We start from the raw sequence: 13845 nt of genomic DNA on the forward strand, positions 1-13845 counted from the left end.
TTTACTATCCTAGTATTGATGGTGTCCTGTGTGTGATTGATGTCTTTATATGCCTTGATGAATTGAATATACAGGGCCACAATGAAAACAAATCATCAGGGTGTTCAATCAATGAAACTTTCGGTACTCACTGATCCATTCATTCCTTGCCGTAGTGGGGTCCAGGGAACTTAACAATAAGAATTGCATGACTGAGGTCATTTTGACCAATTGTTTTAGATTTAGATTTTGAAGTTGATTATCTTTGCCCATGACGCTTTCAGAAGGTTCCCCTTCCATGACCATCATCATCCATCATCATTCCATCATCTCAGAATTGTTTTACATCTGAAACATTTTCTAAATATGAATTTAAGCACATGCTACTTCTGTCACATTTTACTTCAGTCATCCCTGGACCCCACTACAGTAACTAGCACTAGTGTAACTTGGAAAGAAAAAGGGTTTGACACAGTTTGTCTACTGTGGGAGAGCGCGAGAGAGAGAGTGCTCCATTTGTCCTCACCCAATAAATAAATGTAATAAATACCCCCACTTGCTTGTTCCAACACCTAGGGGTGTTAGACTTAAGCGTGAGCCTTCAATGTGCCTTTGTTGTACAGTACCTGTGTAATCCCCTTAACACCTGCCAAAACACCACCGTGCCCTGGCACTTTGCGGCAGGTGAATCTGTGGCCAGGGCAGGCAGGGTACCATGGGATACGTCGGGCCAAATCTTTTTAGGGCTAAACTGGGATTAGTAGATGGCTCCGGCGAATTGAGCGCTGCAGATTACGCAGTTTGCTCCCTTAATCCGGTGGCTGCAACCGCATGTTACGCTTAGACAAAGACCTGCCAGGGGCGAGGAGGGTGAGGAGGGTGGGATTATAGGACCGTGTACAACGAGTAAAGTGTTTAATAGCATGTGGATCCCCCTCCCCGTTGTTGTGAGTCCCTGGCTAATGATGGGAGAGGTCGTGCGTGCGTGCGTGCGTGCGTGCGTGCGTGCGTGCGTGCGTGCGTGCGTGCGTGCGTGCGTGCGTGCGTGCGTGCGTACTGTAGTGCTATTGTTATAGTGGTCAGTGTGAAGCTCAACAGCTGTACTGTAGCCCTTTAGGCTGCTCAACAGTGCCACTCAACAGGTTACCCAGCAGTATTGAAGCTGCCCGTACTCATACATATGGCCCCAGTGCCCCACACAAAATGACCGGAACTACTTAATATTCACCAAAACCAGAGCAAAACTCCCACCATGGGACTCGGGCAATCAATTAATACAGTTGCAACCACTATATTAATGGCAAGTATTTCATACAACTTATGTTCAAAAATTGTGAACTATCCCTTTAGCTCTACACTCTACAGTGGGTCTCAGTCACTGAGTCGGACCCACATAGGGGCGCAAATGTACTTAGACATGGAAGGACATGTCTTTCCCTGCCGAATCCGCTAAACCCGCCTTTTGTTTTTTTGATAACTTTTAAGACATACCGGGTCTCCCGCGGACATCTCGACTAGGACGGCGCTTTATGATGACATAACAGGAAATCGACCTATCACTGGCGTGCAGGGGTTTCTGGGAAGTTGAGTCCCAATGCATTCCAACAGACAATGGCGGCGCGCAGTGGAGCGTTCCTCGTTCGCTCTTTGTTGTTGACCGGCAGTATGGATTACTTTTCAACACAGCGACAAACGATCACGATTTTAAGGAGGTACGGAGGTACATGCTCCAAAGGTTAGTGTAAATCCCAGCAGTGAACCTTAATGTGTTAATTCTCAATTCAAATGTCAGCACTTGCACAGAAAATCGGGTTCAAATCCAGGGTAGAAGAGGAAAGTTAGATAGTGCTGCTTTAAGTATTGAAATGCTAATTAAATTATTCATGGGAGCAGGAGCTTGGTCTATACTTGGTTGCATGCCGGTTATCACACACCAAAAATAGCACAGCTTGTAGTTATTTGTTTAGCTACTCTGTACTATTTTCAGTGCGTGACTCGCGTGCATCCATTGTGTGGTTACTTTGTTGATGTCCCGTTGTCACAGCTGGATATCACTAGAAAGTTGATTGTTGAAAGTTGTTCACTGCAAACAACAAAAAAACTAATCATATAAATGTCAAACATGGTTTATTTGAGGGTTTTGAATAGATTGTGGGTTAGTTCTCCTCTCCGTGGTGGAGCCAGACTATAATAGCTGAGAGGGCAACAGTGTAGGAGAGCCAGACGGTAGGAAACCTGAGTTGGGAAACAGCGTATGAGAGACATAAGATTGGGAAAGCTGAGAGACAGCTCTGGAGAGACAAACAGAGAGCGAAGAGGGACACAGTATAGGAGAGACAGACAGACAGACAGTAGGAAAGCTGAGAGGGAGATACATCGTAGGAGGATGCGTGTGAGCCCCGCCTGCATCCTCAGAGGGCATATTAGATTTTCAGTATTCAGGATTCAAATTCAAAAATAGCAAAAGTAGCATCATACAAGTGAGAAGTTGTACCCAACACACGGACAAGGGACCCAAAGTCAAAACAGCTACGTCATGCCGAGACCGCCCTACTCACTACTGCAACGCCGTCCTTCACACGGCAGTGACGTCACACACTTACCCTCCGCGTCGTTCGGCCGCTATCTCCTCATGTCGCGCCGAACGCCGAGCCTCAACACCACCCGCGGAACAAAGGAAATTGCACTGACACCAAAGCCGCCTCCCTTCCACACTCACAAACAATATCAATATCAATAATCATAAAAGAAACGCCACAAGCACCCACACCCCCGCACGCACACACTCACACACGGGCCACGGAACACTGTTGCCAGGTCTATGCAAACAAGCCCAGAAAAAATGCCATACAACACGCTACTCACACACACTACAACTCGCTTAAAACTCGCGGACCTGGCAACACTGCATCCTGTTTTCCCATTGGCTACTGTTGCTAATTTGTTGCCACATCTATGAAAACAAGCCCAGAAAAAAATGCCATTCAACACGCTACTTACACACACTACCACTCGCTTACAATACGCGGACCTGGCAACACTACATTCCCTCTCCCATTTGCTCAAAGCCCACCACGTGACCCACGAGTTTCTATGTTACGTTTCTGACTTCCGAATGCACCACCGGAAGTTCCACACTACACACACACACATTACAAGAACAAGACGAACACTACACACACACACACACACACACACACGGGCCACGGACCACTGTTGCCAGGTCTATGAAAACAGGCACAGAAACAAGAAAACAGGCCCAGAAACTTTCACCACGCTACTTACACACACTACAACTCGCTTACAATTCGCGAACCTGGCAACATTGTACCCCGTCAGAAGCACAACACACACGCACACACGCACACACAGTCCCACACAGTCCCACACACACACTGATTCGAACTTGGATGGACAGCGGCGCGATTACATACAGTTTAATTCATGCAAACACGACAATTGCACCACCACAACGCGGGGGGACTTTTAACTGACAAGTGAGTGTGTGTGTGTGTGTGTGTGTGTGTGTGTGTGTGTGTGTGTGTGTGTGTGTGTGTGTGTGTGTGTGTGTGTGTGTGTGTGTGTGTGTGTGTGTGTGTGTGTGTGCGGGGGGGGGGGGGGGATTTTGTATTGCAACGTGAGAAGTCAGCGAGTGAATGCGTGTGCGTGCGTGCGCGCGCGCAGTACACATACTATTTACCCTGATGGCCCACCCACCCACACTGCCCCAGCACACTGGACCGTTTTGTTTCAGGAGAAAAAGAGGTAAGAGGGGGGGGGGGGGGGGGGGGATTTGACAAAAAAAAAGATTGATTCTGATTCTGGTTATGATTCTGAGACAGATTAGGAAGGGAGCAGGTATGTTCTGTATGTAGTGTACAGTATGGGCCCGATTTCCGTCAGTGCCTTAGCCCTCATCCCTAGACTTCTTTGCCTTTTTTACAATTTTGAAAAACATTCAAAAATTGTTCAACTAGCTGATATACATCGTGAGCTTGAAGATTGGCCATTCGAATTATTCAAAAAGGTTTTTTCAAAATAGTAAAAAAGGCAAAGAAGTTTAGGGATAAGGTGTGTGTGTGCCCTGACGAACACAGGGCTCCATTAGGACTTGTATGTTTCTGCTGGGGTGTTTCTTTACCTTGGCTGCACTGATCTGCTCTTTACGGAACCGCTCCAGAGGCATGATGAGCACGTCGTTGGCATTCTCAATCTGGACACACACACACACACACACACACACACACACACACACACACACACACACACACACACACACACACACACACACACACACACACACACACACACACACACACACACACACACACACACACACACACACACACACACACACACACACACACACACACACACACACAGGGTTAATGTTATTAATAATAACCACTAAAGTGATCACTAAGGATGTCACGATTATGATGACATTTTACTTGACGATTGTCACTCAAAAAATTACGGTTTTACAACAGGTCGTTTTGAGGAAGCAATCTGATTGGTTGAAAGAGCCATCTAGGGGTGGCGCTATCGCCCTTGAAGGAGGCATGAGGTCAGTCCGTTGCTCTCCCCAGGTTGGCAGAGGGATAGAAGCGCCCAGGATTAGACTAGACAATTGTCACCGGGTGACGAAAAAATGGGTTACAAAAATTGCGTGATAAAATTTTAAGAAAAAAAAAAAGAAATAGCCACATAGCCATGCTTAAACGAGCATGATGGAACGCCTAATCAAAACATGAAAATCAGCTGTGCTGAGTCTTGCTGCTCTCTCTCGCTTGCTAGGCTAGCGGTTTTCTTGGGACATTTTTGGTCGTAGTGATCTGTCATTAAAAAAAGATAATTTTTAAAAGTATCTTAGTTATACTGAAATTGAGTTCACGTTGTTTTTTTTAGGGTACCTGTTGTATAATCGCAATATTACACGAGAGGGTCGTGCTTTACTGACATTAATGCACTTCTGTGCTGCTTCTGAATCAGCTTGTTCCTGTAGCAACGCAGGCGTGCATTAATGACAGTAAAGCACACCCTCTCGTCTCGTGTAATATTGCTTAATTGTGAGAGTCCTAGTGATCACTCAGTAACATGTCCACTACCATGATCAATAAAGTGTTCAGTAACATAGTAATATGATCAGTAACATGTAGATGTGGTCATCACTCACCATCCTGGTTCTCTCATCCTCCAGGTTCTGGAGAACTCCTGCAAACTCCTGCAGAGACTTGGCTGTACACACAGAGAGACAGAGGGACAGATGACAGAGGGACATGAGGGACAGATGACAGAGGGACAGAGACAGGTTTAGACAGACAGAGATAGCGAGACAGTGGGGGGAAAGAAAAACAAACACAACAGACAGAAGAGGAAGGCAGACAGCAAGAGAGAGAGAGAGAGAGAGAGAGAGTTGGCATTAGAGCTCCAGTGTTGACGAGGGTGTTTTGTTTGTGTTCATTCCCTCTTTTTAAATAAAATATTGCATCGTGGCTATGACTTCTTCCTTTTCTTCGTTGCTTGTGTTCTTGGCCTCCGTATAGACTGGACCAATCAGAGCCATGACACAGCACAGACTGGACCAATCAGGGCCATGACACAGCACAGACTGGACCAATCAGGGCCATGACAGAACAGCTCTGCACTGTGAGAGTGCGGGCACATATACGTGCCAAGAAGTGGGAAGAAAACGCCTAGCTCTCTTCCAGGTTTTTAGACAGCTGGTTGAGGGAAATGACGCTCGTGTGCGGCTGCAACTTGTAGTGTCGGCAAAGCTTTTCCTTTTTGGCCGACGCCACAAGTTGCAGCCGCGCGCGAGCGTCGATGTCCATCCACCAGCTGTTTAAAAACCCGGAAGAGACGCCTGGACTAGGACTGGACTTGGATAGGACTCTCTCTGCTAGCATGCTACCACACGTACAGTATACCCCACACACACACACACACAAACCTGGGCCAGGCCAAGTATGACTGCATTGTTTTTGGAGAAAGACTTTCCATTTCAAATGGCTTGGGCCCGTGCAATGATTCCCTCGCACACACACACACACACACACACAGGAATGCACATGCACACAAATTGTTTGGCTTTCCAGGCACGTGCAAAAGTGTATGTAACCTTTCCCGTGAAAATACATGCATATCAGCATACACATAGGCAACCACAACACCCCCCCCCCCCCTCCCACACACACACATAAAAACCCAGACCATTCTCCTGTGATCACACACACGCTTATATGCCAGACGCATGCACACACACACACACACACACACACACACACACACACACACACACACACACACACACACACACACACACACACACACACACACACACACACACACACACACACACACACACACACACACACACACACACACACACACACACACACACACACACACACACCTCATCGAGTTACATGACTTGGAACAAGACATACAGTAGATATCGCACTATAAAAGGGAAACAAATCCTAAAACTATGTCAGGAACGCATTAAAAAAACTGAACGGGGCGTTAAATGTAGCTCATATAACGTAATCACATCTCTGGCTGAACCTATATCTTGTTCTGGATCAATTAAAGCATGACGGGACAGGCTACTCCTGGCTGGACTTTAGACCAACAACAGAAGCCAAATGTAATGGTTTTGAGTTAAACAGACTGAGTCAGATGATATCTCTCAGATTACTGACCAGAAACCATGACATTTACGAGAGACGGCCCTGGTTGTACAATACAGATGGACGTGGAAATGGAATTTTTTTTTGTCATCCATGGCTTGGCCAGTATAAATCACTGATGTCTGATTGTCTGAAATATATCAGATATTATTTTAAAGCAAGCATTTAACTCAAATCTTTTGGGGCTCCATAACATGAAAAAATCATCATCATACATCCTCACATTCCGGCCAATCACTTTTGGCGTCCTCACTTTTCCGTCCTAACTTTTTATCCTCAATTCCGTGCTCAGTCATTGCAACGTCCGATTCAAGATGGCAAAAAAACCTGCACATGATCAAAGAATTGATCAATTTGAGACACTGTAAGCAGGGCTTAAATGGATTGGAGATTGGTGATGGAACTCTGTGATTATAGGGCAGTGGTTCCCACACTTTTCAGCCTGTGACCCTAAACAGAAATTAGAAGATCTAGATCTAGATCTACTTAAGCTCGGCTATTTTCACTACTTCTTAAATATTTGTTCTAATTTATGGAATTTCTTAGATTTTTCTTTCACTTCTTCATGACATTATGATTAATTCATGAAAAGTTTAGCTTTTTTGGGAATGTTTTTTTTTAAATGTTACCACTGTTTTTAGAAACAGTGCTATGGGGACGGAGGTGAGGGACAAGGTGAGTGAACATGTCTGATTCAGAGAGGAATCACTTTTTTTTGTCAGCGGCTATTCATTCAACAAGGAGAAAGCAGTACGCGGCTAATAATAATACAAAATAGTTCAGTCCATTGGCTATTTAAAGCACAAAGCCCTATTCGTTGCGCCGATCGGCTTTCACGGTGTATTGGATTTCACCGGCAGAAATCTTATTTAAAAAGGATCATTTAGAAGCGGCTGTTATAATGCTGATTCAAACACTGTATTGGTTTACATAGAAGCTGCGTGGGTCACCTATGCATATCTCGTCGTCTGTCTCTGCGTCTCCGATGCACTGGAACTTGAACTCGTTGAGAGACTCTGCAAACTTCCTCTTGGCCATGGACAGATCTGTGAGAGAGAGAGAGAGAGAGAGATAGAGAGAGAGAGTTAGTGTTTGATTTCAACACAACGGGACAGACATCCCGTAGGAAGGACGTGGCAGTTTGTTTCGTAGTTAAATTTCAACCTGGGATGGGTGGGAGATTTGTCCATTTCCCCTCTGCTAAACTCACTTCATCATAAACATTTTAAATGTTTCAACCGTCAGCTTCAGGACATCACATGAGTCCATTTTAATAATTCACCACCAGTGACGCAATAAGGTGGAGGAAGATGGGAGAGAATACAAAGTGATATTCCCTGTTGCGTTCAGCCAGCGTTATGTAAAAACTTTCAATTCATTTCAATATTTTAAGACCTCTGAGGCAGACTTTCTGACGAAAATGCTAACTTCAAAATGAATGTGTTCTAATCCAAAGCTGGAATGAAAGTACACTGCAAAGAAATTAATGAAAATTAAAGTACGCGGCACAGAGTGCCACGCTACAAGCTTGTAGATCTGCTATTTTTGAGAAATCATGAAAACAGGTGGAAATTAACTATTTGCTTCTGGGGGGGGGGGGGGCATATTATATCCTTGCCTCCTTGACATGAAATAGTTTGAGAACCACTGACATAGAAACATTCTTCAGATGCTGTGTGTGAGCACAGCATCTCAAGGTAAAGAAGCCATGGTGACAGTGATTTAGCAAGGCGTCCAGGACTGTAGGCTGAGCGCACTCGGGGGCTTGATTATGTGAAAATGCACTTCCAGAGTAGCACAGCACTAAAGCAGCCAAAAGCCTGATGGAGCTCTTTCAAATAATATATGAGAGACGCACTGAGACAAAAGCTGGGAGCTACAAACACTCCCACACCCACTGACTCTAACACGTTATTACGTGACTTCACCTTTCACTTGGCATGAAAATAAATCACACTACTCATGCCAATCAAATCATCACTATGGGGTACACACACAAACACACAAAGCTGGGCATAGGATGGCCCAGATAGGATGACACAGACAGACAGACAGACAGACGAAACGTAAAGTGTAATTGGCCATGTTCAAAGTGTGTGTGGAAAGACATGGTGCAGCTCGCCAGTTAGTGAAATTAAATACATTTTATATGACCATACACATGCACATAGAGTTTACACCAACGTGCATGTGCACGGATGCACACACAGTAAGACCTACTGTAAAGATAAACACACTCGCTATACACGTCTATTAATAGTATACTCACTGATAACACACATAAACACACCATTATATAGCCTACCTACACACAAACACGTGGCATTCAGGTGTGTACTGTAGCTCACATTCATTCACTCGCATACCGTTTTGCTTGCAAGCAATAACATTTTGATTAACACAAAAATGTTATGAACACACTGGGTTTATATGACACAATATTGATTTTGTCATATATTGATTTTGTATGATATACTTTGGCTATTCAAAAACAGCAGTTCTACAAGCACTAGATTTGCTATTTGTGGATATTGTGGAAAATCTGTGCAAATCTTTGAATATATATTTCTCTTTAAGCTAACATTTTTAACTCAAATCTTTGCTTCTGGAGGGGGTCCCTGGCACAAAACATTTGCAGATGGGGGTCTGCAGCCAAATACATATCGTTTTGGGAGCCCTTGACCTTGACATAAAAAGGTTTGAGAACCACTGAGATAGAGACGGGTGACAACACGACAGATATCGAGACATGACAATAGAAGACAAACTTTGGGATGTCACATCGAGACAGATGACAAGACATGGAGACAGGGCAGTGGATCAGAGAGAGACAAGAGAGACACACTGCTATGTGAGGAGAGGACACTCACAATGTTGGGCTGCACTTTCATGACATAATACACACGCTCGCACGCACGCAGATAAAGCGTGTGGGAAAGGTCTGACTTTTCCATAACTAATCCTTCAGACAACACCAGAGCCGACACATATCTGACAGAGAGGACTTGAACGTTAGCTAGCTCTCACTCTCACTCTCACTCTCTCCCTCTTGCTTCTAAAGCCTCAGTTATACTTGGTAGCGCGCCGCCGCCGGGTGTCGTGCTCGGTAAATAGCAGATCTACAAGCTCACACCGCGTCACATTCATGGGTCGTTGTGAGCTTGTAGATCTGCCATGTACGGCACGCAACGCCAGCGTGCAGCTAAGTATAAACCAGGCTCCACCGGGTCTCTTCACGGACAAAGTATAAAGGCTTCTCTCCTGATTTCAGAAGTGGGAAGCCATAACGTTCCGATGCTCTGTCACCACCTCTCTCCTTTCTCTCTATTACTCACTCACTGTGTTTTTTGTCTGTTCTCTCTCTATAGGCCTATTTATTTTTAATCAACAAGCTGACCTTACTGTTTTTCCAGGGTGTTTGGGAATGTCAGTCGTGCATTTATCTCCAAGCTGAAGTGGAACAACGGAGAACGCCAGCAAACTGAACAACACTCTCTGTCTCTCCCTTTCACCTTGATATCTCTATCTACTGTACAAGCTACACCGCGTGTCAGTTTGTGCTGTACGTGCTGCCAACTTTTGCATTTCCTATTTTTGATTTTGAATCATTTTGATTTTCGTTTTTTACACAAATCTTCTCTTTTGGGAGGTGTTCCTGGCTCAAAACATTTTCAGACATGGGGGTCAAATACTTCAAATGTGGGGGTTTGAGAACTACTGATTTAGAAGGCATTTGTGGAATAGGCCCTCATTAGGTCTTAATGGGTTCATTAATGGGTTTTATCAGGCATTTCATGGATACTTTTATCCACATCTTACAGGGGAGTCAGTGGAACTGGTTTTATCTAAATCTTACAGGGGAGTCAGTGGAACTGGTTTTATCTAAAACTTACAGGGGAGCCAGTGGAACTGGTGCACCCCACTGTGCATCACACTACCATACCTCCCCTATCTCTCTCTCTCTGCCTGTTGACAAGCGCATATCAACTGAAACATGCAGGGCCAAGGTAATTCACCCCACGCGTCTCCTCTCCACGCACGCACGCACGCACGCACACACACACACACGTATTGGTAGGGGGGATTTAGGGTCTAAGGCAGGGATGAGAATAGGAAATTGCATTGTTTTAAAACTACAGAGGACCAGGACTTTCTCTACCACTGAAACCAACAAGGAGAACTTTAAGAGTCACATGCCAGGGATCTGAAGCACATACAGCGTCACACAAAGCATCAAAAGGACCAGACCTGCAAGCTCGAAACGTGACGAGAAGTTTTGAGCTTGTAGATCTGCTATACTTTTGCATTTGAATCCTGAAAAGTAGCAGTATTCCACCTGTCAGAGACGATGTTTTAGTGCAGGGTTTAACTTTAAAATGATATCATTAGCTACGGGAATCACACAGCTGAATTTAAATGATTCATATGATGTAATCACAGATTAGGTTTTTGTTTTTACGGGAAGGGATTGGGAAAGTATTTTGGGGGAAATTGTGTATCTGATGCATTTTTTTGCATCTATTGTTAATTATATTATATCTCCATTGTGACCACAGATATGCTCTAGGAGTGTGAAAAAACATTTTTTCATTTAATGTGGTCTATACAAGCTGAATGATAAAGGTGGTCGAGTGTAACCAAGGGTTAGGCAAAACAAAAATACAACAACTGAATGGAATGTCAAGACAAGACATTGGAAGGAATTTAGGGAAAACTTCGGGAATTTGGCTACTGCAGTCTTTGGAGCTTACATGCTTTTTCCATTGTCTTTTTTTTTCCTTCTTTTGTCTTGATTAGTGCAGACATGTGATCTAATGTACCTTTTAATCACTGGAGATATGTATGACATCCTGTTACATTAATAAAACAATGGATTCCCTTAAAACAATTGTAACGGGGTAACTCACAACATCAGAAATTGGTAGCAAACAAGAGCGAGTGTTTGTCAGTCAGCCATTTGGCAGATACAAATGATAACTTTGGAGGTAAGCAAGCATCTCTGTCATTTTGGAATTCAGCTTTGGCTATTCAAAAAATAGCAGATCCACAAGCTCACAGCTATTTTTGAAAGTGGATCTTGAAAATGTTTGATAAATACTGTACTGAATCATTTTGAATTTCTTGGATTCTCAGAAGGGGGGGGGGGGTGTCCGCAGCCAAATAAATAATCATTTTGGAGGTCCTCCTTGGCTGCTACTGATTTACAAGGCATTTGTAGAAACAGCCTCAGGTCTTGGGGCTAAAAATGAGAACTGTGAAAGGTTAATTATAAGGTTAAGCTGGGATTCGAACTACAAGAGTTTGGTTATACCTCACACGCACACGCACACACACACGTGTAACAGAGGTTGCGTGTGTGTCCATGCTAGTGTTGGCGCTGTGTGGGAAGTGGGAACGGACGGGTCGCGCTTGCATCACACCATCATGGAAGCGTGATGAAAAATGAAACTGATGTATGCCGATTTCATGTTTTTGGCTCGCTGGTCCTTTGGCGTAACTGTGCACTGTGCATGTTGGCAAATGATGCGGTGAGGTAACAGAGGAATTCAGCTTGTCCACACACACACACACACACACACACACACACACACACACACACACACACACACACACACACACACACACACACACACACACACACACACACACACACACACACACACACACACACACACACACACACACACACACACACACACACACACACACACACACACACACAATGCCTGTCCTAGCATAGTCGTGTTGTTCTCCATACATACACTGTATGTACAGTATGTACACGAGAGCTTGCAAATTTAACACACACACACAGACCTGAACATACAAACAAGCAGGCTCACACACAAACACACAGATGTGTGTGCGCAAACACACGCACACGATGGCTGAACAACATCATGCTGCATTCTCTCTCTCTGTGTCTAAATGAAAACCACATTGTTGGCAGCTGTGCAGCGCGTTGCATGAACAACTCTCTCCAACACAAATGAATTAGTAAAACACACCCCACACACACACACACACACACACACACACACACACACACACACACACACACACACGCACACGCACACGCACACGCACACGCACACGCACACGCACACACACACACATATGTGCGATAAGATTAAACTGTCCCTAATTTGGCGAGTAACAGAGCCCACGTGAAAATGGAATTTGTGGAACGGGCATCGATTCTGACATTACATTATCAAAGGGAAAAAAGGAAATAAAATAAAATACCTTTATTAAAAGGTGGTGTAATTCATTTAGATATTATTTATTTTCAATAAGTGTTAAATAGCTCTATTCTGATAGTAATCATACACTCTAGTGTCTCCCAGTCTATCGAGCTCTTTAGTTAACAGAAAATACATTTTCAGGTGGGGATACTAGTTTAAAGGTTGTAGATGTGCCATTTATTTTAAAATAAATCCTGGAACATTGTTGAGAACTTAAATGGACCATCTAACGATGACTGCAAACTTATGACACTTATGGTCACGACTTCTGTGACGCATGCCGGGATTCCTCTCTGTGCTGTTCTGTGTAGGTCATTACGTCCAGTGGTGTAAGACGTACATTTACTTAAATACTGTACTGGATCCAAATATCGTACTTTTACTCCACTACATTTATTTGAAAACTTTAGTTACTAGTTACTTTGTAGATTTTGATTGTTATTACAAAACACACATTACCCACTTCAGCCCTATAAACATTTCGGCCATTTGAAGATAGCCGATCTACAGTACAAGCTCACAATGCGTCTCGAGCTTGTAGATCGGCTATCTTCAAATGATAGTTATACATTTAAAAACCTGAAACCAGGACATTCTGCAGAATGAGTACTTTTACTTTTGGTACTTTATGTACATTTTGAAGCCAATACTTTTCCTCAAGTATACGGCCTACATTTAGAATTCCAGACTTTTACTTGTAACATGAGTACTTCTAAGTGTTCTAAGTGTTTGAGTACTTTTTTCCCAGCACTGTCAGAGACAACAGATTGAATGAGCGGGAGGGAGGGGGGGGGGGTATTCTACTAATGTCCCCCGTCACGCCACGGCCCGGCCGGCGTTCCATTCCACCCGTGGCGCTGTCCGTGGTGACATGACACACTGTGGCTCCATTGTCACCGCCATGAAGATAAATCTCTTAACTATGTGCC

General features: G+C 44.1%; 1 protein-coding gene across 2 annotated transcripts in view; it reads right to left on the bottom strand.

Annotated features, from left to right (window-relative positions):
- The window catches only part of LOC306928502 (rho GTPase-activating protein 26-like), a 158324-nt gene that overhangs the window by 79400 nt on the left and 65079 nt on the right, over positions 1-13845 (bottom strand). For both annotated transcript variants that reach the window (XM_079508673.1, XM_079508672.1), the window contains exons 3-5: positions 7622-7717; positions 5156-5217; positions 4121-4192 (exon numbers count right to left, since the gene is read on the bottom strand). In XM_079508673.1, the coding sequence (XP_079364799.1) occupies positions 4121-4192; positions 5156-5217; positions 7622-7717 (230 nt within the window). The remainder of the gene's footprint in view (positions 1-4120; positions 4193-5155; positions 5218-7621; positions 7718-13845) is intronic.

This window comes from Electrona antarctica, assembly GCF_951216825.1.
Source record: "Electrona antarctica genome assembly, chromosome: 8".
In the NCBI taxonomy this organism is placed as follows: Eukaryota; Metazoa; Chordata; class Actinopteri; order Myctophiformes; family Myctophidae; genus Electrona; species Electrona antarctica.